At 54.8% G+C, this 24017-nt stretch overlaps 1 protein-coding gene across 1 annotated transcript; it reads right to left on the reverse strand.

The window, feature by feature from the left end:
* Nucleotides 1-5666: 5666 nt before the first annotated feature.
* RTN4RL2 (reticulon 4 receptor like 2) lies at nucleotides 5667-22802 on the reverse strand. Its single transcript, XM_007998373.3, has 3 exons — nucleotides 22381-22802; nucleotides 15214-15695; nucleotides 5667-7039 (listed from the first exon to the last, which is right to left on the reverse strand). Exons 1-3 carry the CDS (start codon nucleotides 22409-22411, stop codon nucleotides 6290-6292), a joined length of 1263 nt encoding a protein of 420 aa, XP_007996564.1. The 5' UTR covers nucleotides 22412-22802; the 3' UTR covers nucleotides 5667-6289.
* Between the last annotated feature and the right edge of the window lie 1215 nt (nucleotides 22803-24017).

Genomic DNA, 24017 nt, shown 5'->3' on the forward strand with positions numbered 1-24017 from the left:
TCCCTACACCCTCCCCGACCCCTATCCTTGCCAGCGTTATCTGCAGCCTCACCGACCCTCGCAACGGTGGTGGTGGTGGTGGTGGGTCTCGACGCTTGCCGCTGGCCAGCCGGACCCCGGTGGGAATGGAGGCAGGAATTCCGGCCTCCTAGGAGAAGGGCGTCTGCTCACTCCCCCACTCCCCGGGGCTTGGGGAGGGGGCTGGGCAGGGGCGGAAGCGAGCTGGAGCCGTGTTTGTCGCGGCGCTGCGGAGTGGAACAGATGGCTGGGGAGGGGAGAGGGTGCGTGGCGGGGAGGAGGAGGGGTGCGGGGGCCGGAGGATAGGGAACGAGGAATTTCGATGCCCGGAGTCTCCCAGGAGAAGCCCCCCTCCCCATCTTTTCCCAGAAAGGGGGGCGGATATGCACCTGCCTTTTTCCCGGAGATCCCTGGCCTCTGGCCTGTGGCAGACCCTGCCGCGCAATCCTCCGCCCCAGGGCGCGCCCCTCACCCCCAACCTCCCACCGCAGGACGGGGTGGTGGGGTCAGAACCGCGGGGAGCGGCCTGGGTCGCGAGGGTTAATGGGGCCGCCCTCCCAGGGGCGAGGGGGCGGCTGGAAACGGCCTCAGGGTGGGAATGGATTTCTGGGATCGCAAACAGCAAAGGAAAAACGTGTTAATTGGAGCTTTATGCAGATGAGCTAGGACTGGGGAATGTGGGGTAGAAGGAGGGACAAGGTCGGACTTCGAGGAGCGTTGGTGGGATCTGGCCAGGGGAGTGATTGATGCCTATCCAGATATCTGCGTGTTGAGCCTCCGGGGAGGGCTGCTGGTGCCCGGGGATGAAAGGCTTCCTCTCTGACCCCCGCCCCAGAAACAAGGTGGGGGGCTCTCCAGGGTCTCCACATCCTGGGTCTCAGATCGCCACTAAGAGAGGGCTGGGCGCACCCTGCAAGTGTCTGCTTTGGTTTCTGGCTGCTGACCTGTCTCACCTTGGCTGTGGCCCCCTCCTCCCCGGTCTGGCTTGGTCTCCACTCACTTTGCCTCCTCCATCTGTTATTTCCCACACCTGGCAACACCCTTTCCACTCAGTATTGTCTGAAACCTTCCCCAAGTGTGACCCCTTCCCAGTTTGCATTTTTTTGTCTGCCCCTCATGGACCACTCCACCTTTGAGGCCTGTCTCAAACTTTGGAATGCTTCATAACCCACCTCCACTTGCTAAAATGCAGATTCCAGGGCCCCGTTAGCTATCTGATTCAGCAGATCCGAGGGGCTCAGGAATCAGCTTCCTACTTAAATCAGATGCAAAAGGCCCCTATTTTGTAGAAACACTGGGCAAGGGATTGTTGGGCTGGAAAGATTGGGCAAGTCTCCTTCGACAGCCCCCAGCCCTCCACAGTGCTCACCTCTCCACAGAGGAGAACTGAAACTTTCACCAAGTGTAGTCCTCTCTGCTTCTGTGTGATGGTACCAGGCGTGGAGAAGATGGACAGATGGAAGGAAGGAGGGAAGGAAGGAAGGAAGAAAGGAAGGAAGGAAGGAGGGAGGGAGGGAGGGAAGGAAGGAAAGAAGGAAGGAAGGAGAGATGAAGGAATGAGTCTGCACCTGGCTCTTCTCTCTCTGAGCAGGGTCTTTCCTTCCTCTCTCCACTGCCCACTTCCCTCCCCTCTGCTAGGGCTTCGCTGTCTATCCTCCTCTCTCACTCCACCAGCCTTGCCCACTTTCTTATCTCCCTGCCACCTCCTCGCCTGAAGTTTCTACAAGGCCAAAGGATCTTGAGGTGGGGAGTTTGGGCCTGAAGGGAGAGAGAAGAACCAACCAAAGCTCCTGCCTTCTAAGCAATAGCCAGAGACACCTTTGGGGTTGGAAGAAAAGCCGGAAGAGGGAGGCAGAACTTGAGGAAAGAGAATAATCGCAGCAAGCAGGTAGGTCACCTTTCCATGGGCTAGTGCACTGAGTCCCCAGAACAAATTGATTTAGGCTGGCACTATTGTCCCCAGCTTACAAAAGCAAAACAAAACAAACAAACAAAACCAAAAAACCAAACCAAAACCAAAAACACAAAACTCTAATGTTCAGAGACGTTAAGTAACTTGCCCAAGGTCACACAGCTTACTAGTGGGAGCATAACTAGGTCATTCACCCTTCTACTGTCCCCAAACCGTTTCTCCAGAGGCCGCTGAATATCTGTCCCAGGCCTGCCCTCCTGCAGGGTCAATGGGGTTGGAAAAGGGCATCATGTACAGAGATGAAAGGAGATGCTCAGGTTTCAGAACATTTGACAGGTCTGTCTGGAAGCATTAAAAATTCATATAGAAACCTGACCCCAGCTGGACCTTGGGCCTGCCACCTGGACTATCCCTGGCCTCCTGGCTTCGCAGAGTCTGTTGGGAAATTTCGCTTCCACAGTATCCTGAGACTCCCAAATCTGTATTTCATAGGAGGGGAGTTTCTCTCGGATTAGGGATCGAAAGTTGGGAGCCTGCAGCTAGGAAAACAGGGCTGAGAACCCTCCCCCTACTCTGGGTGTAAGAACCTTAGAGGCTTAAGGGCTTATAAACCTTATCATCTGGTGTCCTTCTATTCCTCTCCCCAGGCGGTTAGATGTTCATTCTCAGCTCCGGACGACTGGAGCCTGGCTGTGCTTCCCCAGGTGGCCAGTCGGGGGCAGCCGTCTGCTTGGAGGAAGCCAGAGCCTGAGCCTCTAGCTGCTGCTTTGAAGAACCCCCATATATGGTCAGAGAGGTGCAGTCTTGGCCTTGGGAAAGGGCTCTACAGTCTGAGATCTGAGGATGGGGGAGAGGTTTCCTACTTCAGGGGAGACTGAGAAATTTTAGGGGGCACTCAAAGTCAATCGGTGGGTTTCAGATACATGATAACTGGTGGCCAGTATGATGTAAACATTCTAGCTGGAGTGAAGGTTTGGGATGAGATTGTGAGAGAAAAGGCTCGAAAAGCAGTTGGTACCAGACTCTGAGGGATCTCTGATGCTTTGCTAAGGTGTTTTACCTTTACTCTATAGGCATCAGGAAGCCATTATAGGCTCCTGAGTGACATCATAACATATGCAAATTTTGATCAGATGAATCTGGTCACCATGGTATGGCTGGGTGGGAGGAAGGGAGAGATTCCATATAGGAAACCAGTGAGGAGGTTATCGCAGTTTTCTTTTATATTCCAGGCATGAGGTAATGAGTAGCTGGAGCAGGGAGGTGGTGGGGAGAATGGGAAGGAAGGAATAGACTAGGGCTGGGTGGGGGACTGGGTAACTGAATAGATACAGGAATTTAGAGAAAGGGAGGAGTTAATTACAACTAGGCTGGGTGTCTGGCAGATGAAAATGCAGAATGGGGGTACACTCACAGAATGTAGGAGGTGAATGAATTTTTGCTTTTTTCAGGGGATAGAGGAATCTCAGACAAATCCCTTCCTTTCTCTGGCCTCAGTTTCCCCATCAGAGTTTCCCCATCAGAGCGTTGGTGGGGGTTGGGCTGGATGGCCTTTAACATTCCTCCTGTTTCAGGCTGTGTGGGTCAAGGTGGTAAATCTGGGTTGTTTGGAGAGCTTGGGGGTCTGTGTATGTGAGATCACTGGAGGTGGTCTCTGTGTTGGGTCCTGATTGAGTGGGTGTGCATGTCAGTGTGCATGTCAGAATTTAGGGGGCACCTGCTGTGGGTGGTTGGTGTGCTTGCATGTGCTATGTGGCTCTGCTGGGTGCGAGTGTGTGTGAGAGCTCAGGAGTGTGGGTGTGCACATGATGGGCGTCCGTGGGTCTGTCTGGGCTGGTGGTGGGAGGGGTGGGGGTTGGTGGAGAGTGGCTTTGCTTCAGGCTTCTTCCTGAGGCTCACACACTCCTCCTGCTTTCACTGTTCTGAAATAGCATCTGGACTGAAGGCCCATGAATATTTCACAATGATAATTCTGTGACCTGGACAGCCTGCCTCTAATTTACCAGCAGCCCCCCTCCCCCTGCCCAGGCCCCAGCAGCCCCTCCTCCACCAGAGCTCTTGCCTGGCTGTCCCCCCAGTCCAACCCATTAACCTCCTCAGAGCCAGCCTGATACAATTCCCTGCAAGACCCCAGACTCCGAGCTCCCTGGGTTCCTGGTCAGCTGCTCTCACTCTCCCCCAACCCACCCCACACCTTTAACCACAGTCTACCTGCCTCAGGCTTAGATGCTGATTTCTTCTCATTTCTTCCTCTTCTTCTCAAGATCATTTGACCTCCCCAGCCAGAGTCACAGAACCTCAGCCTGCCTCCTCAAGCCCTAGCATCTAGGCCCCCTCTGTCTTCCTATTCCCACCTCCAAAGCTAGATTTTTTTCTTTTTTTCTTTTTTTTTTTTAAAGACAGAGTCTCTGTCACTCAGGCTGGAGTGCAGTGGTGTGATCTTAGCTCACTGCAATCTCCACCTCCTGGGTTCAGGCGATTCTTGTGCCTCAGCCTCCTAAGTACCTGGGACTCTAGGCACCCACCATCACGCCTGCCTAATTTTTTTGAATTTTTAGTAGAGGCGGGTTTTCCGCCATGTTGGCCAGGCTGGTCTCGAACTCCTGACCTCAAGTGATCTGTCCACCTCAGCCTCCCAGAGTGCTGGGATTACAGGTGTAAGACACCACACCCCACTTCAAACTAGATTCTTTATAAAAAATGTTTAAGAGACTCGGTCTTGATCTGTTGTCCAGGCTAGTTTCAAACTCTTGGCCTCAAGTGATCCTCCCACCTCAGCCTCCCAATTAGCTGGGATTACAGGTGCAAGCCACCACACCCAATCTAGCCCAAGCTAGATTCTTAACCCCACATTCAAACTACCAAACTTCTCTCCAAGTGCTCAGTCTGATGAGACTTACCCCTAAATTCCAATGCAAGGACTTCTTAGCCTGAGCCCTTCCCAGTTCCCAGCCTCTCTTCCACACACCAGAAAGATGAAGGTTCTGATTGTACCTCAAACCAGTAATGTATCCCAATTTGAGATTCCCGTCCCTCTGATCACCCTAGCTCCTCAGTCCCTCTTCTAGCCTGTTTGGAAACCTGCTTCTCTGACCTGGTTCATCCCTGATGGTTTCTACCTCACAGGAGCTGAGAGAGAGACCACATATCCTCAGGGTTGCTGTGTGCAGGTGTGTAGGCTGTGCACTACAAAAGGGCAGTTAGCCAAGGAAGCAAGTGTGTGCTGAAACCCAGCCTTGGTCTCTGTTTGCTAAGACGTTTGCTCTGGCACGGGGCTGCGTTTCCCTGAGGGAGCAGTTTCTTTTCCACATTTACCCAAAGTCATGTTTGGGCTGTCTGTGATCGGGAGTGTGTACATGCTTCCTCCTTGCAGAACTGCTCTTGTTTCCTGAAGGAACAGGGTCTGGAAGAAGGCTGTTAACCAGCCAGGAGGTCTTCTCCAGGCTTCGTTCCTCAGGCGCCAGACAACTCAGGGTTGGCTGCAGCTCTTCCCCTGGACAAATGAAGAGAAGAGGTGCCACCAGCACCCACTCTTGGCTGCCAGACTGCGTCTCACCTGGAATGCAGGGCTTCAGTTCCTCATCACTAGGGAGAGCGCACCCCACCTCCAGCCACCAGGAAGTTCTCTGATGGCGTGGGAAGGCTCCCCTTCTCCAACCCTCCTGGCCCGGAAATCCTTACATTCTGAGACCTCATTCCACTTTTGGGGTCCCAAGTCAAGAAATCTTACAGTAGGTAAAATAATAGAATTTTTTAATAAATTTTTTTTCCCAAACAACTTCTTTTGATCTTCACCACGCAGGGGCCACAGTGGAGAGGAAAGTTCTCTCCAGGTGCCCTAAAAAGTGTCCAGGGTAGACTTAGGAGAAAAGTATTCCTCCAGTGTCAGGAGGTTGAGGGGACTAGGGTAAGCAGGGGTCAGGATCAGCCTGGCCCTGACTGAGGCATCCCCCAAAGGGTCCTGGGTGGGGCTCCCTGGGGGAGCTTCCAAAGGCTCTGCTGGTAGAAGATGCTCTGCAGACAAAAGCCCCTTGGAGTCCGCTGTGGGCCCTTAGGAGCGCGGGTCAGCGGCTGCCTGGGGGGCCCCACCCCAGCCTTGGGATGGGGAAGAATTAATGGCCAGAGTTGGGGAGGGCAGGGCTGAGCCACCACACGCGCCCTCTTGGGGCTGCCATAAGTCAGGACAGCCCAGGAGGCAGGCAAGGAGAGGAGGCCTGGTCCTCGGGGGAGGAGAGGAGCTGGGAGGGGAAAGGGAAGCAGCAAGGCCAGGGGCGGGGGCGGGACTGGGGCCGGAGCCGCAGCCCCGGGTGGACGGAAAGCGGGTATCGGACACTGGCCTCTTCAATCTCAGCACCGCAGTCAGAGGTGGTGGGGCACCAGGAGCAGGAGGCAAAGCAGAGGGCTGGGGAGCCCGGCCGAGAGCGCAGGGCCTCGGGAGTCCGGGGGCGCCTGGCAGGCAGCGCCGGGGCACGTCTGCTCCCCACGCTGGTCCTCACCCCCGTAGCCACCCCAGTAGTCATCCTCGGTGGGCGCGTCCCCGCCCTGGCGCCCCTGCGAGTCTTCGGCGGGCAGATCTCGGTAGAGGGTGGAGGGGTCGGCGGGGGGCGCCCCGGCGTCTGCCACCCCGTACAGGTGGTTGGAGGAGCTGTTGCCGCGGGCGCGGCTGCCCGGCCGCGTGGGTGCCGCGGGCGGACACGCCTGGAAGTCGGCCTCGCGGAGCGCGCGCAGGTCTCGGCCCTGGCGCTCCGGGGGCGTGGCGCAGGTCACGTCGGAGCTGGACACGCGCGCGCGCTGGAACCAGGCCCAGAGCGGCCGCGCGCGGCAGTCGCACGCCCAGGGGTTGGCGTTGAGCCGCAGGAACTCGAGCGAGGGCAGGTCGGCGAGCGCCTCGCCGGGCAGGGAGGCCAGGCTGTTGTTGAACAGGTAGAGGATGGTGAGGCGGCTGAGGCCGCGGAAGGCCGCGCGGTGCACGCCCTGCAGCCGGTTCCCGTGCAGCAGCAGCCGGTCCAGGCTGCCCAGGCCGCGGAACACGTGCTCTGTGAGCAGCCGCAGGCGGTTCCCGTGGAGGAAGAGGTGGCTCAGGTTGGCCAGGTCCGCAAACAGGTCATCCTGGGTGGGGTGGGGTGGGACACAGAAGAATAGGGTGGGCCTAAGGCAGGGTGCGGACCCCGCTGGGGCCTGGGCCGAGGGAGGGAAGGGGGTGCACCGTGGCAGAAGAGAAAGGGTTGACCTTTTGATTCATTGCATCCTGGATTTGAATTCTGCCTCCTCTAACCTATTTGCTGTGGAAAAAGTGGTATTGGTGAGGTCAGTGGTTTTTAAACTTTTCGGGTGTATTAGGATCCCCTGCGGATCTCTGAGTGGGCGGCAGGGTGGGGGGCAGAGTTTCTGATTCAGGAGGTTTGGGGTGCAGCCTGGGAATACGCATGTCTACAGGCTCCCCAGGGAAGCCAATGCGGCCATGGCAGGACCACAGTTTGAGTTTCAGAACTTATGGTTTGGTGAAGTATGGAGACTGGGGAGTATGGAGACTGCCTTTCTGATTTCAAATCTTGGATCTATCATTAACTGATGCCACCTTGGGCAAGTCACTCAGCATATCTGTGACTCAGTTTCCTCATCTGTATAATGTGGAGGTTAAATTAAGCAGCATGTATGAAGGTGCTTAGAACACCTTTCCTTGTGGCATTCCATGAGTTAGCCATTTTTTTTTTTAATTTTTGTTTTTGGTTTTGTTTGTTAGCTATTATTCTTAAGTTGGCCAAGCCAGTCATCTCTCTGTGCCTGTTTCCTCATCTGTAAAATGGGGATGAGTGTACCTACTTCCTGGGTTTGTTCTGAGGATTCCAGAAGATGGTTCACATAAAGATCATATAAGGGCAGTGCTGGACACGTGCCCAGCACACAGGGATTCAGTCCAATGATGAAGCCCACAGACTCAGCACTTAGAGCCCTGGTTCAAAATCCAGCTTGTCTTTTCCCTAGCTGTGCTATTTTAGGCAAGTATGAACCTCATAGAGTCTCAGTTTCCTCAGTATGTGTAACATTCCTTATTATGTATAACCCCCTCAGCAGGCTAAAGGAGGGCTGGATGATAAAATGCTGTTAAGGGTACAGTATCTGGCAGGTGCATAGTCAGCCATCAATAAATGGTGGCTACTATGACAATAGAGGCTCAGTTAGAATTGGGTCCTGTCCCTTTTCTTTAAAAGAGGAGCTCACTGGGGGAACCAAAATCCTGCTACTAGGCTGGGCATTGCGGTGAGGGGCATCAGCTCCACCCCCAGAGGCGGCAGGAGAGGAGAGGAAGCCGCATTGTATTACTACTCCCCTTAGAGGTGCTGTCCCACCTGCCTGGGGCTAGGGAGTCACCTAATCAGGCCACGTTAGCATGGAAAGGACCTTGGAACTATGGTTCAGAATTAACGTGGTTGGGGGGTAGAGGGGGGTGTGGCCCACGGTGGCAGTGGGGACTCCTGGACTCTGCATTATGACCACCTCACCAGGGTTAGTGAGCTGATGATCAGCTGACTTGGGAGCTAATGCCTTGGCACCCATCAGCCCATCTCACTTTTTTAGAGGAGAGCACCGGGGCTCAAAGAGATAAGGGCTTGCCAGCGAGGGGAGCAGGACTTCAGTTCCCTGACCTCACTGCCTTGAAGTCCTCCCTTCTTGTGCAGGGCATCACTGTGGTCAGCAGGTTCCAGGAGGTCCGGGTCTCAGAACAGGAGCATCCACTCTGCTCAGGCCAGCTCACCCCGGGAGGCCTGTTCCCTGACTGTGGCTCTCCCTCCCTCACTGCCTGGGGAGACACTCCCCTCCCGGTGGTGCCTGCCACCCAGGAGCCTGGTCGGAGGCCTCAGGTTGGGGGAGGGCGTTGACTCCCAGCCCACACCCACAGCCTCCACCTTCCTGTGCTCCTGCCTGTTCTCGCCCCCTCCCATCTGGCTTCCGCCCTCTTCGCTACAGGAACTGAGCCTGCCAAGAGCCCTCCTCTTGGCCACATTGAGATCCGTCCCCCTCAACCTTCTCGGCTGCCTCTGACACCAGCGTTCTCCGCCCCCTGCTGCCACCACCCCAAATCCTGGCTCAGGCCTCCAGCTGGCTCCTTGCACCTCCCTGGCCTCAGACTGGCTCACCATGGCCTGGTGCTCTTTTTCTCTTCCAGGCCCATCCAGGGGATAGGCTTGGAATCCCTGCCACTCAAACACATAAATAGGGTTCCTCTTTTTATGGAGTGTCAGCAAGAGTAGGACACACCCAGAGATGTATGGTCAGAGGATCGATAAGGGGCCAGGGGTGGGGGGAGAGGGAGCAGGGGTAATTCACATTTCGGGGACCTCAGGAGGTCAGGAAGAGTAGATCAAAGGTTCAGAGATCCTAGGGAATTCAGGTACCTTTGACCCACAGCCTCAGGTTTTGGCACACAGAATTTCTTGATTCCAACCTCCTCTCCTCTCCTTTTGTTTCTCTGCAAAAAGTCCTGCCCGTCCCTTCTCTGAGCCTCCACCTTGGGGTCCATTGCTCCCTCCCCCTATCCAAGCTGTTGCCAAATCCCGTTGCCACTTCCTTGACTGTAGCTCTCAAATCCGGTCCTTCCTCTCTCCCCTGTTAAAACCGTTCTCTGTGCATTAATAAGCTCTTGACTTTCACAGCCCTAGCTCTTCCTCCGCCCCTCCCTATCTCCCCTCCCTCTGGGCTGAGAGCCTCTGCTAAAGTCATCCTTTTCCATTTCGAAAACCACATTTCCCTCGCCTCCCCACCGGCCGGTTCACAGCTCTCTGCATCCATTTGGAATCTTAACGCGGCATCCCTGCCCGCTTCCCTGACAGCATCCTGTTCTTAACCTTGCCTCCCTCCAAACTCCCAGCTCTTGGCTCTGACACTAATCAAATCAGCTGCTGGGCTGTGTGACCTTGGACAGCTCCAAGCACCTCTCTGTGCCTTGGTCTTTTCATCTGTGAAACAAGGGCCTTGGGATAGGTGATCTTTAAGATCCCATCCGCATCTGATTTTTATGAATTGGTGAGTTCTGGGATGTGCCTCATTCATTCAACAGAGCTGTACCGAGTGTCTACTCTGTGCCAGGCACCCCCGCTCACGGAGCTCATCAGTCTAGGATGGGTATCATCGTCATCATCGGCGTCAGCAATGTCAAGCAGGTAACTTACTGAGCTCTTACCACGTGCCAAGCTCTGTGCTACACAGATCCTATATAGTCACTTAATCGTCACAACCTTATGAGGTGGATACTATTATTATCTCCATTTCAGAGGTTAGGAGAGGGAGCCCCAGAGAAATGAAGCGACTCGCCTAGGGTCCAACAGCTCATATGCAGTAACGTGGCTCCCAACTCCAGAGACGACTGAACAACTGCACTCTGGAGTCAGGCAGACCTGGGCCAATTCTAGGTCATGTTCCTTACTAGCCGGGTGACCTCGGACTGTGCTTTTATTTTGCTGGGCTTCAGTTGGTGTCCTCCCTGGTAAATGTTAATGGAGAGCTACCATTCATTGGATACTCACTTCGTATGAGACATTGGGCTGAGCTCAGTAGTATCTCCTTTAATCCTCACAACCCCTGCTCCCCAAGGTACAGGTTATCCCCATTTCACAGATGGGTCAATCGAGGCACAGAGTGGTTAAATAACTTGCACAAAACCATAGAGCAAATTGGAGGTGTGGCTGGGATTTAAACTGAGATCTGATCTGCTTGAGCGTAAAGACTGTTTTTAAACCATTCAGGCCAGCCGTGTACAGTGGCTCATGCCTGTAATCCCAGCAGTTTGGGAGGCCGAGGCGGGTGGATTGCTTGAGTTCAGGAGTTCAAGACCATCCTGGGCAACACGGTGAAACCCCGTCTCTATAAAATTACAAAAATTAGCTGGACATGGATGCACATATCTGTAGTCCCAGCTACTGGTGAGGCTAAGATGAGGGAATTGTTTGACCCCAGGAGGTGAGGCTGCAATGAGCCAAGATTGCACCACTGCACTCCAGCTGGGTGACATAGTGAGACTCTATCTCAAAAACAAAAACAAAACAAAACAAACAAACAAAAACCATGCAGGCCATTGTAATGATTGAAAGAGAAAACAAATCTCGGCCAGGCACAGTGGCTCACACCTGTAATCCAGCACTTTGGGAGGCCTAGGCAGGCGGATCACCTGAGGTCAGGACTTCGAGACCAGTCGGGCCAACATGGTGAAACCCCGTGTCTATTAAAAATACAAAAAATAGCCAGGCATGGTGGCACATGCCTGTAATCCCAGCTACTTGGGAGGCGGAGGCAGGAGAATCACTTGAACCTGGGAGGCAGAGGTTGCAGTGAGCCGAGATTGTGCCGCTGCACTCCAGCCTGAGCAAGAGAGCAAGACTTCATCTCAAAATAATAATAATAATAATAATAATAGAAAACAAGTATCTTTATCATCTGTCTACACTTGAGTAGGGAATATGCTTTGGGAGAACAGGGCCACTGTTTTTGTTCTCCCCTGAATCCCTAGCACCTGGAACGTTGCCTGCCATGTGGTAGGTACTCAGTAAATATCTGTTGATGAATGAACTCACCTGGCACAGTGCCTGGCATACAGCAGACAGTCCCTGAGAACCTCCACCCAACCCCATCTCCGTGTCTACCTTCTGCAATCTGAAAAGCTGTGGTCCTCTGGTGGAGCTTCCTCCAAAGCTCCCCTTCAGGGCAGGCCTGGCTCCATCTTGGGTTATACCTGTACCCTGCAGATCTCACTCCAACCCACATATTTCCTCACCTGCCTGTGGCATCTCCCAGCCCAGCTCCACCAGGCAGTTCACAGGCAGAGGCTGTTTTTTCCATCTCCTCTATAAAAGGCCAGGTGTGAAGTTGCTTCCTTCCCATGATGCCTGGTACCATTCATACCAGGGGCGTGGAGAACAAACACTTCCCATTTCAGAAGACCCCAGTGTCCACCTGAGGTCCCCTCTGCCCAAGCCTTTGCTGACCTCAGGTCCTGATTGCTGTTCTTGGCCCAAGAGTCAATGGAGGATGGGATCATAATAATAACATTTTTTCAGCACTGAACTATGTTTTTTTTTTTCTTTCTTTTTGAGATGGAGTCTTGCTCTGTCACCTAGGCTAGAGTACACTAGCACGATCTCAGCTCACTGGAACCTCCACCTCCCAGGTTCAAGTGATTCTCCTGCCTTAGCCTCCCTAGTGGCTGGGATTACAGCCGCCTGCCACCACGCCTGGCTAATTTTTGTATTTTTAGTAGAGATGGGGTTTCACCATGTTGGCCAGGCTGGTCTCGAACTCCTGACCTCAAGTGATCCACCCGCCTTGGCCTCCCAAAGTGCTGGGATTACAGGCGTGAGCCACCGCACCAGGCCTGAACTATGGGCTTTCTATACACTAACTCGTTTCCTGTTTACAGCCATTCTTGGTGGAAGGTATTATTTTCATTATTCCCAGTTTGTAGATAAAGTAAGTGAGGTTCAGAGAGGGTTAGCAACCTGCCTAAAGTTAAATAAGTCAGAAAATAGCAGACCAGGGATTCAAGCTCAGGACCTCTGACTCCAAATTCCTCCTAAACAACTAATATATATTGATATGGAGATTCTGAAAGCATTAAATGCACGATCAATTTGTAGTAGTATTTGATTTCAGTAGTAGCAGTAGTAGTAGTAGTAGTAATAGTAATTATTATTATTATAGTGCCCATATCTTGAGAGTATGGCCTTGTGCTAAATGTCTTACATTTTAATCCTTACAAAACTTCTTAAATAAGGATTATTATTGGCCGGGCATGGTGGCTCACACCTGTAATCCCAGCACTTTGGGAGGCCGAGGCGGGTGGATCACCTGAGGTCAGGAGTTGGAGGCCAGCCTGGCCAACATGGTGAAACCCGTCTCTACTAAAAATACAAAAATTAGCTAGGTGTAGTGACACACACCTGTAATCTTAGTTACTCAGGAGGCTGAGGCAGGAACATCACTTGAACCTGGGAGGCAGAGGTTGCAGTGAGCCAAGATCGTACCACTGCACTCCAGTCTGGGCGACAGAGCGGCACTTCGTCTCAAAAAAAAAAAAAAAAAAAAAAGATTATTATTTAGTACTATCCTGATTGCCATTTTAGAGATGAGGAAATGGAGATTGGGAGAAGTTAAGTAATTTGTCCAAAGTTATATAGGAGCCAGGATTTGAACTTAGGTCTTGCTGAGTCCAAAGTGTGTGCTTTCAAACATGAGCCTGCTCATGGTACTCCAGAGTACTGTCCCCTTGTAGCCAGACCATGAGGTTCAAGCACCAGCTCTTCCTGGCTATATGGCCTCAGGAGCATTCATTCCATGTCCCTAGTGCCCCTAACTGTCCCTATCACCAGGCTGTTGTGAGGCTGAACGTGATGGTGAGAAGACATGAGCCTCCAGTCACATCGACAATGGTTGAAAGATTTATGATTAGAGGCGACTATATCTCTATAGAGTCTTCAGGGCCCCCAGCCTCAGCTTCTCCATTGTTAACAAGGAGGCAAAAATAATCTCCCAACTGGGCTATAGAAATGAGATGAGGTGGCTGAGTGCACTTCATAAACTGTGAGGTGCTAGGCAAATTTAGGAAGAGGACAAAAGGAGGGTGTTGTCTGGGACTCACTCATGACCTCAGTATAATCCTTGAAGTTGACCCACATCTTCAGGATGGAGTCCAAGTTGGGCCACTTCACCGAAACCAATGTTAAATAAGGCTCGTTTCTTTTTTTAAAATAGTATTTTAACAAGCATTTATATAGCACTTACCGTATGCCAAGCACTATTCTAAGTGCTTTACAAATTATTCATGCATTTAATGCTTTCAGAATCCCTAGGAGATGGGTGCTCTTGCTACCCCCATTGTACAGATGAGAAAACTGAGGTCTGAGGAGGTTAAAAAAAAAAAGCCACACGCTTGTAAATAGCAGAGTGGGTACCTGTAAAGTGCTTGGCACAGGGACTGACCCTGTGTACCCACTAAGTGGTGGCAGCTACTGCTATTCCTGTCACTATTTAGGCAACAATAGGAATAACAGAAGACATATTTCTCCAATATACTGTGCATTTTACTTCTTCCCCTCCTCATGGGAATGGTATCTCTGCGAAGGCAGGGGGTTTGGTCTCTTCTGTTCAGTGCTGTATTCTTAGCATCTAGCTCGTAGTGGGCGCTCAGTATGTTTGTTAGATTGTTATGGCTATTGTTATTATCATTAGCATCATCAGCACTGACCTGATTTTCCAGCCAGCAGATTGGTAACTAGTTAGGCACTAGCCCTGGATGAGGCAGAGGCGGCACCTTCCAGGTTCCAGTAGGGAGAGGGCAGAATTTGGATATCCTCACCCCCTTCCAGCCAGAGGCTCTGTAGCCAAGGGAAGATTTTCTTAGGGTGGTTTGGAGGGGCTGTTATTGCTTCCTGGGGAAATGGAGTGGGAGGATTTGCGTGTCAAACAGTCAGCATAACAACAACAATAAACAATAATTAGATCAATAATAATAACAATAAATAACAATTACTGTTATTCCTTCCATTTTCAGAGCATCCATTCTCCAGCTGCATAACAGAGATTTACCCTTTTCTTTCTTCCCCTGCATTGAGATGACAGGTTTGGACAACGAGAATCTAGAAGGGGTGTGGGCTTTTCCCGTCCCATTACCCAGTGAATTGGAGAGAATCGCAACTTTCTGTGGAATGCCAGTGGCTGTGGCTCTGCCTTCTCTCTCTACTTCCCTGTGATGTGGGCAGACTTGAGGGTGGGTGAGAAAAACAGCTGCAAAGGCCTTTGGGCAGTGGACCTTGGGGGAAGGCAGAGTACCCTGAAGGCAAACACGTGAGATCAGAGAAAGAGACAGATACACACACGCAGACAGACATGGGGGTGTTTGCAGAGTGGGTGTGTGAAGGGAGACAGACAGAAGAGGCAGAAGACAGATGGGGGAGGCAAGTTAGTGAGAGAGGCAGTGATGGATGGAAAGGGATAGACAGACAGACAGGCAGAGGCAGAGAGGTGAAGGTTGTGGAGTTAGAGGGAGAGAGAGAGAGAGGAGCAGCAAGGGACCTAAACAGGGAGAGAGACAGAAGGGACAAAGTAAAGCCCCTGGAGAATCTGAAAGAGACAGAAACTTAGAAAACAGACAGAGACAGAGAGAAGTGGAGATGCTGAGGCAGGAAGGGTGGCCTGGGGAGAGAGGAGGGACGCACGCCAGGATGGGGGCGCAGAGGGGCCCACAGAGAGAGGAAAGCAGAAAGGGGCTGAGGGTGGGCACAGGGCAGGCTCACCTGTAGGTGGAGCAGGCTGTTCTCCTGGAGGTAGAGGTACTGCAAGCTGACCAGGCCGCGGAAGATGGTGCCGGGCAGGCTGCTGAGCTGGCAGCGGTACAGATGCAGCGACTGTAGCCGCTCCAGGCCCTGGAAGGTGTCGGGCTCCAGCGAGCGCAGGTGCCGGTTGTCACCGAGGTCCAGCTCCTCCAGGGCTTGCAAGTGGCGGAAAGTGCCCGGGTAGATGGTGGAGAGGTTGTTGGAGAAGAGCCACAGGGTGAGCAGGCTGGGCCCGAAGGTGCCTGGCCGCAACGTGCGGATGAGGTTGTTCTGCAGGAAGAGTCGCTGAGTGCTGGGTGGCAGGGACAGCGGCACAGAGGAGAAGTTGTTGGCCTGGCAGCTCACGGTGGGTGGGGATGAGTAGCAGGTGCAGAGCATGGGGCAGCTGGGGGCCACTGGGGGCAGGGCCAGGAGCATCAGCAGGAGGCAGGCCGAGGCGGGAGCTGTGGGGAGGGGAAGCAAAACTGACTAGGTGGTCTTCCAGGGCAGGAGTGCCAGCCCACCCACTTGGTAAAGGCCTAGATGCGGCTGAATATGGTGGCTCACACCTGTAGTCCCAGCACTTTGGGAGGCCAAGGCAGGAGGATTGCTTGAGGCCAGGAGTTTGAGACTATCCTGGGCAACACAGGGAGACCTCTGTCTTTACAAAAAAAAAAAAATTAGCCAGGCATGGTGGCATGTGCCTGTAGTCCCAACTACTTGGGAGGCTGAGGCAGGAGGATCGCTTGAGCCCAGGAGTTTGAGGCTGTAGTGAGCAATGATCACACCCTTGCACTCCAGCCTGGGCGACACAACAAGACCCTGTTTCGGGGGAAATAATTAAAAAATAAAAATAAAGGCCGAGAGCCCTGGCGCTCCCATGTCTGGGGGCTCAGGGGACAACGTTGCAGCCTCAAGTGGCCTGGCCATTTCCACTTTCTGAGGCTTCTGGTATATTAAAAAATAATGCCGAAAGGCCATTGTAGAAAGCACTGTGAATTGTTTGAAGAATGATCATCTTTTCATTCCTGTGTTCACTATTGCATGTTTGACCTTGTCTAGAGATTAATGTCAAAAGACTAACGTCAGGGTTTCTCTGCCTCAGTATTGACAGTTGGGCCGGATAGTTCCTTGTTGTGGAGGCAGCCCTATATAAGGCACTTAGCAGCATCTCTGTCTTCTACCCACTAGATGCCAGCAGCACCCTGCCTCCAGTTGTGACAACCAAAATGTCTCCAGACATTGCCAAATGTCCCCTGCGGGGCAAAGTCACTCTACTGGAGAATGACTGGAAGTAACTTGGGACCCTTTGGAGATCTGAGGCCCACGTGAAATGGACTCACCCTGGGGTCTGCTCTTGCCAGCCTACTGGTGCCTAGTGCCCTACTTTCCTGTACTTTTCACCCTTGCAGAGTCAGAGCCTCTCTGTGCTGGGAGGGGCCTTACGGGTCAGGGCTCAGTGGGTCCCTACGTGAGGCCACCAGCCAGTCCTAGGCACGAGGCAGAATTCCTGGGGGGACAACCTGGGAATCTGCATTTTACACCCCAGGCTCTCCTCATTCGCAGTTACTTAAACACTTTTTTCTTTTTTTCTTTTGGAGACAGGGTCTTGCTCCATCACCTAGGCTGGAGTGCAGTGGTACGGTTACAGCTTACTGTAATCAACCACTTGGGCTCAAGCGATCCTCCTGCCTCAGCTTCCTGAGTCGCTGGGACCACAGGCCCAGGCCACTGCACCCAGCTAATTGTTTAAAAATTTTGGCCGGGCGCAGTGGCTCACACCTGTAATCCCAGCACTTTGGGAGGCCGAGGCGGGTGGATCACGAGGTCAGGAGATCGAGACCATCCTGGCTAACACGGTGAAACCCCGTCTCTACTAAAAATACAAAAAAAAAAAAAAAAAAAAGAGCCAGCATGGTGGCGGACACCTGTAGTCTCAGCTACTTGGGAGGCTAAGGCACGAAAATGGTGTGAACCTGGGCGGCGGAGCTTGCAGTGAGCTGAGATTGCACCACTGTACTCTAGCCTGGGCGACAGAGCGAGACTCCATTAAAAAAAAAAAAATTTGTAGGCATGGGGTCTTGCTATGTTGCTCAGGCTGGTCTCAAACTCCTGGCCTCAAACAATCCTCCCACCTTGGCCTCCCAAAGTGTTGGGATTTCAGGCATGAGCTACCGCATGTAGCCAAATTTTTTTTTTTTTTTCCCCAAAGTAACTTTTGAAGGTTGAATATGATCCATCCTTCTTACGATACTGATGGAAAAGTAGGCCCAGAGAGCCTGGGGACTAGAGAGTGGAGTGCAGGTGCCTGTACTCAGACAGGGCCTCCCATCATCCCTGGCCTTTACCTTCCTGCCGTCACTATAGCTGATAAAGTTCTAGGCCGGAACTAGCTCGACCACTACACTTTCTCATGATTTCCAGGTGACTCCAGGGATTTTCTTCTGGCAGTTTTGCCTGGGGAGAAAGGGAGCCTGCACCCCCAAAGCCAGGCAGTCATTCCCTGGGCACACAGTGACTGAACACCTTCTGCTTCAAGCAACATCCTAGGCTTTTGAAGGCAGAGGAGAGGAAGACCTGTTTCTGTGCCCTGAGATCCTGGGGCTCCTTGGGGTTCAGAGACCCTGGGAGAGACTGAGGGGCTGGTGATTTTGAGTGTGGGATCTCCAAGGCTGCGAACGGCACATGCTTAGTGGTTGTTTTGTATGTGATGTTCACGCTCCTGAGGTTGCCGTGTGTGTGAATGTGTGTATGTGTCTGTGATTTTGGGTAGTGGTGTGAGCCAGGTGCTCACCAAATGCAGTGCTGCTGAGCCAGGTGTGCACGCATGGGACCCACAGGCCCCGAGTGTGGTGCTGGCATCCCAGCTGCCCTGGTGTTCCTCCTCCAGAGGGGGGAGCACACAGGTGCGGGGTGGAAGATCCACACTCCCGGTGTGCTGCTCCCCGCTTTTGGGCCCCACCGTGAGTGTCCCCGGCCCCTCCCGGCGCTGCGTCGGTGCTGCGTCGGTGCGTGCTGGCTGTCCTCCGCGTGTGTGTGAGCGCCGGGCCCCGTGCGTGTGTAGGCTGGGTGTGATGTAATACTCAGTGACACAGCGGCTGCTGTTCCATTCGTTCACACCACCTCCGCGTTTCTCGGCCCTTCTCACCCCTCCCCCGTGCGGCGTTTCACGATTACTTTCTCCTCCTGAGTTTCTCAGACCCACGTGGGGTGGAGGAGCAATGTCTCTCACCCCTCATCTGAACCAGGCAGAGGTGGAGTGTGGAAGCACAGTGGGGACCCTGAGTGGGTTTCATGAGGGTTGAGGTTTGGGGCTTAGAACTAGAGATTTCAAAGCCGGAAAGGTCCCCTCGATTCCTCTGGTTCAAGCATCTGTTCTACTGAGGTGATGATTGGAGCTCAGAGAGAGCAAACGACTTACCCAAGGTCACACAGCAAAGTGTTGGGAGGGAAAAGGCTAGAAAAGTCTCTCGATGCCCAGCCAGGGCACTTCCCTTCCTGTCAGAGTCACCCTCTGATCTCTACCTCCCTAAGGACTTGACACCAAAAGAAGCCAAATCCTTCTCTGATCCCTTAATCCTACCCCTTATCCACAAGCTCACCAGAGTGTGAGCCCTGATGGCCACCAGCCCCTGGAGGATTACAGAGTTCTTCCCCAGCTTCCGCACTGACCGCTGCCCCAGGAGGGACAGAGGGAAGGATGTGCAATCTCAGAGGGCCCCAGAGGCATGGCCCATTCCCCTGGCACCAGGGCTCCTTCCGGCTTGAGGGTAAACTCTGCAGGAGCTGGCAAGGGTGCCTACTCCTCTTTCTTTCCCTAGACTCTCCTGCTCCCCACCTGCCCGCATTAGACTGTTTCTCTTCTCTTTCCCCATGCTCCTTCCTTCCGTCTTGTTCCCATGTCTCCCCCAGCCAGGGCTCACCTCCCCCAGCCCATGACAGTGGTCCCTGCAGGCCCTCTGAAGAGTGACCCCGTGCTGGGCGCCCCTCCATAACAGCTGCTGCATAACAGTGACTCTGTTGCCATTTCTGGCCCTTGCCACTGCCGTGCAAAGCAGCTGTAACCCAAGGAGCTCATCCATAATTCACGCTGCGGCTCTCACTGGAGGCAAGGAGGAGGGGAGAGTGAGGGGCTCTGGGCTTCACTGCCCCCAGGCCTGCTGGGGCTGGAGTGAGCACTCCAGGGCAGAGGTGGCGGGACTGGGGGGTTGGAGGACTAGAGAGCTATGCCTTTCCCTCCCTCTCCCGCCCTCGGTCCCTGCCCTGCCCAGTGTGTGCCCTTTTCTTTCTTGCCATGTCCCTTCCCCACCCCCTGTTCTCACACCTCCTCACCACCACTCCTTCCCTCCAGGCCCAGGCCTCCTCTTTCTCCCGAGGACCACAGCTCTGCTCCTGGCCTTCATTTTGTGAATTCCTGGTGGAGACTGGGGCAAGATGCACAGTGTCAGAGCTGGAAAGGGGGATACCTCGGTGGCCACCTAGAGCCGACCCCTCATGTCACAGGTAACACCGCTGAGAGCTGGGGAGGGGCAGTGTCAGTTTCTGAGCACCCCAGGCCTCCTGACCAGATCTCTACAGCTTGCCCTCATTGTCTTTCTCAGAAGCCTTCATTTCATCCCTCCACTACTTCATGGACAGAGGAAAGCCCTTTGTAGCAGCCTCCCCCACCCTCTCTGCTCACCCCCTCCTCTAAAGTCAGCAGGGGATGGCTAGAGCTGCAGGGGAGAGTACAGCAGGGTAGGAGGAAACCAGGAAGCACCTATTTTGTCCCAGGCACTGCATTTGTACATGTTAACTTCTTTATACATTAAACACCACACACATAACCCCCTAGAGGTCAGTATTGTGGCCCCCAATTTGCAGATGAAGGAAGGGAGCCCCAGAAACATGACACAGTGGCCTCAGGTCATGCAGCTAGTACAAGGTGGAACCCAGATTGGAAAAGAGGGGCATCAAGCCCATGTCAGAGAGACTCTCTGACCTTTCTTTAAGAGGTCGTCACATCCTCCGCGGAAACCACGCCTGAATGTGTGAGACACTGCCCTTGAGGTAAAGACAGGAGAGAAACTGCACACAGGTGCCTAGGGCTGGGCCAGCCACAATGCTGAGTCTGTGTGACTATTTCAGGGTCAAGGCAAGAAAGGGACTCCAGCTCTCTCTGCAAATTTCATCTCCCAGGCTTCCAGTTGCAGTTGCTCTAGAGTAGTAATTACATTTGGGAGTCAAGAAGAGATGACCCCTGTCCAGAAGATATGGCCAGAACTGACCAGGGGAGGGAGCCAAGAGAGGCTAGAACATGGTATTGATCCCGGAAGGCTGAAGTATCCAGAGCCAAAAGTATCCGTTCACTGAGGGACCACTGTTCAGGACTCTGGCTATTAAACCTTGGAGTACCAAGGCTCAGAAACAAAGTTCTCAGCCCACAGGCCACTCTTTGGGCTGGAGGCCCCTGTAGAAGAAGGAACTTGAGAAGGAGAAAACTAGACCCAAGGTAGGAGGCAGGATCCAGGCTACCCACCCACAGGGCAGAGTCTCTGGTGGAGAGTGGGATGCTCCCTGGAAAGGCAGCGGAGGCCTCTTGCTCTGAAAGGAGGGGCACAGGGTCCCAGATGAGAAGCAAGGGCTCCACACCCAACAGGCTGCTTCAGGGAAGGGCCAGGGCCTGCGGGCAGATGCTGAGGGGGCAGGGGCTGAGGAGGTGGGAGCTGAGGAGTGGGATGGAGGTGGTGGTGATACCAGTGACGCAGGGGCCTGGGGAGGCACTGACGCGGGTGACGGAGGTTTAGAGCTGCTGCAAACAGCTTCTCACTCTGCCAGAATGTAACACCCCAAAATAAGCAGCCACCGTGGTGGTGGCGGTGGCTGCAGAATCCAACGTCCGGGCCGGATAAATAAATGGCAGCACAGGAGCCAGCCTGGTTGCCCACCCTCAGAGGCTGCCACTCCCCTTCCAAAGTCTTCACCCTCTGTCCCTCACAGCCACCCCCAAGGCTCTGAGCTCAGAGCACCCCCCATCTGGCCCACCAGCCACTCCCTGAGAGAAGAGATGTGGCAGGCAGGCGCTTTGGGAATGGAGGGCTTCCCACGTGGAAGTGGTTACCAGAAGCCTCTTTGTCTCATCCCTGGGCAGCACCCCCCAGCCCCCAGTCCCTCTCTCCCAGCCTTTCTCTTCCTCCTCCTTGTCCCTCCTCTCCAGCCCTTCTCCCACCCATGGTTCCCGGTCCCCAACCCTCTTCCCCGGTTCCTGATGCCCCTTCTCTAGCCACCATCCCATCCTTCTCTGGTTTCTGATCTTTCCATTCTCCTTTTCCATTCCAGTCCCCAGGGTCCCAGTCCTAATTCTCTTTCCTGCTACCTCTATCCCCGGATTCTGGGTCCCCATCCCTAGTCTTCTTCCCACCCCTCCCCTGATCTGGTCTTTCCTCTCCTTCCCTCTTCCTTGGTCTTCACCTGGGTCCCACTTCCCTCCACGCTTTTCCCGTCTAACCTTTATTCCTTCTCCCCCTCCCCCGCTCCATCTTCCTCCTCCTTTCAGCTTCCCTCACCACTTTCTCCATCTTTGACTTCCCCTTCCTATCACTCTCCCCCTGACCCCTCCCCACCCCACCCCCAATCTCTGGCCCACACCCTTATCTGTCACTCAATCAGTAGAACTATCCTCTTTCTAGCGCCCTCCATCTGTCCTACCAAAGAGGGCCACTTGGATTTCCCTCTGCGCCTCCTACCTCCCCAGACAGCCCCCTACCCACACCTCCTGTCTTCCCAGGTGGCCAGAAAGTGCTGAGGCACCGGGCAGGAGGAGTTGCTGAGTCGGCGCTTCCCCAGCCGGCCCGAGTCCTCGGCGTCCCCCGGAGCAAGTGGAGCCGGGACAGTGGAACCTGAGCTTCCCTCCCCCCTCCAGGCCGGGTCCACCTGCCCCCTGCGTCCCACCTCGGTCACGAGCTTCTCGCACGCGCCCGCAGGCTCCTAGCCAAGTGCCCTCCTGCTGAGAGCAGCCCTGGCGGCGGGGGCGCGGCCCCAGCGCTGAGCTTTTCCCCTTCCCCAGTTTACCCCACATCCCCAACTGCCCCACCCTAGATCCCTGAAAGAAGGGACGCCCTGCTTCTCTCCCCAGGATGCCCTCCGCTCTCCCGCCGCCGGGGTTCTTACCTTGCAGCAGGCGCCTGAGCCCGGGCAGCATCTTGTCTCGACGCTCGGGGGAGGGGGCGACGGGGGGAGGGTGCTCCCACTCGCTCCCTGAGCCCGCCGGATGCACGGCGGGTACCCCGCGGGGCTCCGGGAGGGCCCGGGAGTCCCCGGGCTGCGTGGCCGGGCCGCTGCGCTCTACCCTGCGCCCCCCGGGCTGCGGGCCTCGGGAGGAGCCATCGGCCCCGACGGGACGGGGCGGGGCGCGACGGGGCGGGGAGGGCTGGGGCTGGCCGTCAACGCCCAGCGCCCGCGCCCCACTAGCTGCACTGTCCACTCGAGAGTCCGTCAGTCCGTCGGTCCGTGCGCCCAGGCTGCTAGCCGAGGGAGAGTGGGGACAGCGAGGAAGCTCTTCCCAACCACCCCCACTCCTTCCCGCACTCGCTGGCTCCTCCCTCGCTTGCTGACTTGCCGACTTAACCCTTTCTTGACCACTAGGAGGCGGGAGCGGCTTTCTAACCCCCCTCCGCCCCACCCCCCTCCCCCCGCTCAAGGGACCCGAAGGACTGTGTTCGATCGTCCTCGCGGCGCCACGCTTCTAGAGAAATCCCTTCTTGGGGGAATGCGGTAGTTTAGGGGAACCCCGTGGACTTGTCCTGTTCCCCCCTCCCAACTTTCCAGGAGAAGATGAGCTTCTGGGTCACCCCTTCCCCCGCCCCCAGCCGCGTCCCTCGCGCCAGTGCCCCGGCCTCCAGCGTTTCTGTCCCCTGGGACAGCTCCAAGATTCCACTTTTCCTTCCATTCCCAGACCTCAAGCCCAGTGTACGACTATAAGAATAGCATATGCAAGAGTTTGTGCGTGCAAGATCGAGTGCATATGAGCGTGCACGTGCGCGCAAGGATGCTCGTGCAGGTGTGACTCAGGATGCTTGCACGTTACCCTTTGTACGGGCTTGGGGAAGCGGGGGGCACGTGAGTGTGCACACGGGTGAACGGCTGAGAGTCCGCCAGCGTGCATGTCTAGGCTGGTGGGAAACGTGAGGCTGTGCGAGGTTTTGCGCTTGCGATCTTGGGGATTGGTGGAGAAGAAATATGTGCCCGGTGTGTGTATGCCCCTTAGCGCATTTACGAGTGGGTGCGAGTTGGGCACGTGTGCGAGTGTGTGCGTTTTTTTGTGTATGTGTGATGCGTCCGGGAGGGGAGATCTTATCCCCCGCGGGGGTGCAGGAGAGGACCCAAAGCTGGGGAGAAGACTGTTGGTTTCATGCGAACTTCCTCTACCCCCTTTTAAAGAGGGGCGGATTATGGTCTCACTGGAGCCCCTCTGGCCCTTCGTGGCTGTATCAGCCGACCCATCACCTATGCACTTCCCTACAAAGGCTCCCAGGTCTTGACTCGGTCCAGCTCATCCGCGGAGCCGCCCCGGCGTGGGATACGCTCGGGGCCCTCGGGGGAGCCGCTTCGGGTACGGTGGCCAGGCAGCGCCGGCGGGGTTGGGGCTGCTGGAGCCGCGGGTGCCGCCGTGCCGGGCCCCTGAGCCCCCTGCGCTGCCGTTCCCGCCAGCACAGAAGCCCCTCGCCCCGCCGCCCGCGCCGCAGCTCCTCCTTTCCTATCCGTGCCAGGGTCCAACGCAGTGCCTGGCATACAGTCGGCGCTTGATA

The sequence above is a fragment of the Chlorocebus sabaeus genome, chromosome 1, assembly GCF_047675955.1.
Source record: "Chlorocebus sabaeus isolate Y175 chromosome 1, mChlSab1.0.hap1, whole genome shotgun sequence".
Classification (NCBI taxonomy): domain Eukaryota; kingdom Metazoa; phylum Chordata; class Mammalia; order Primates; family Cercopithecidae; genus Chlorocebus; species Chlorocebus sabaeus.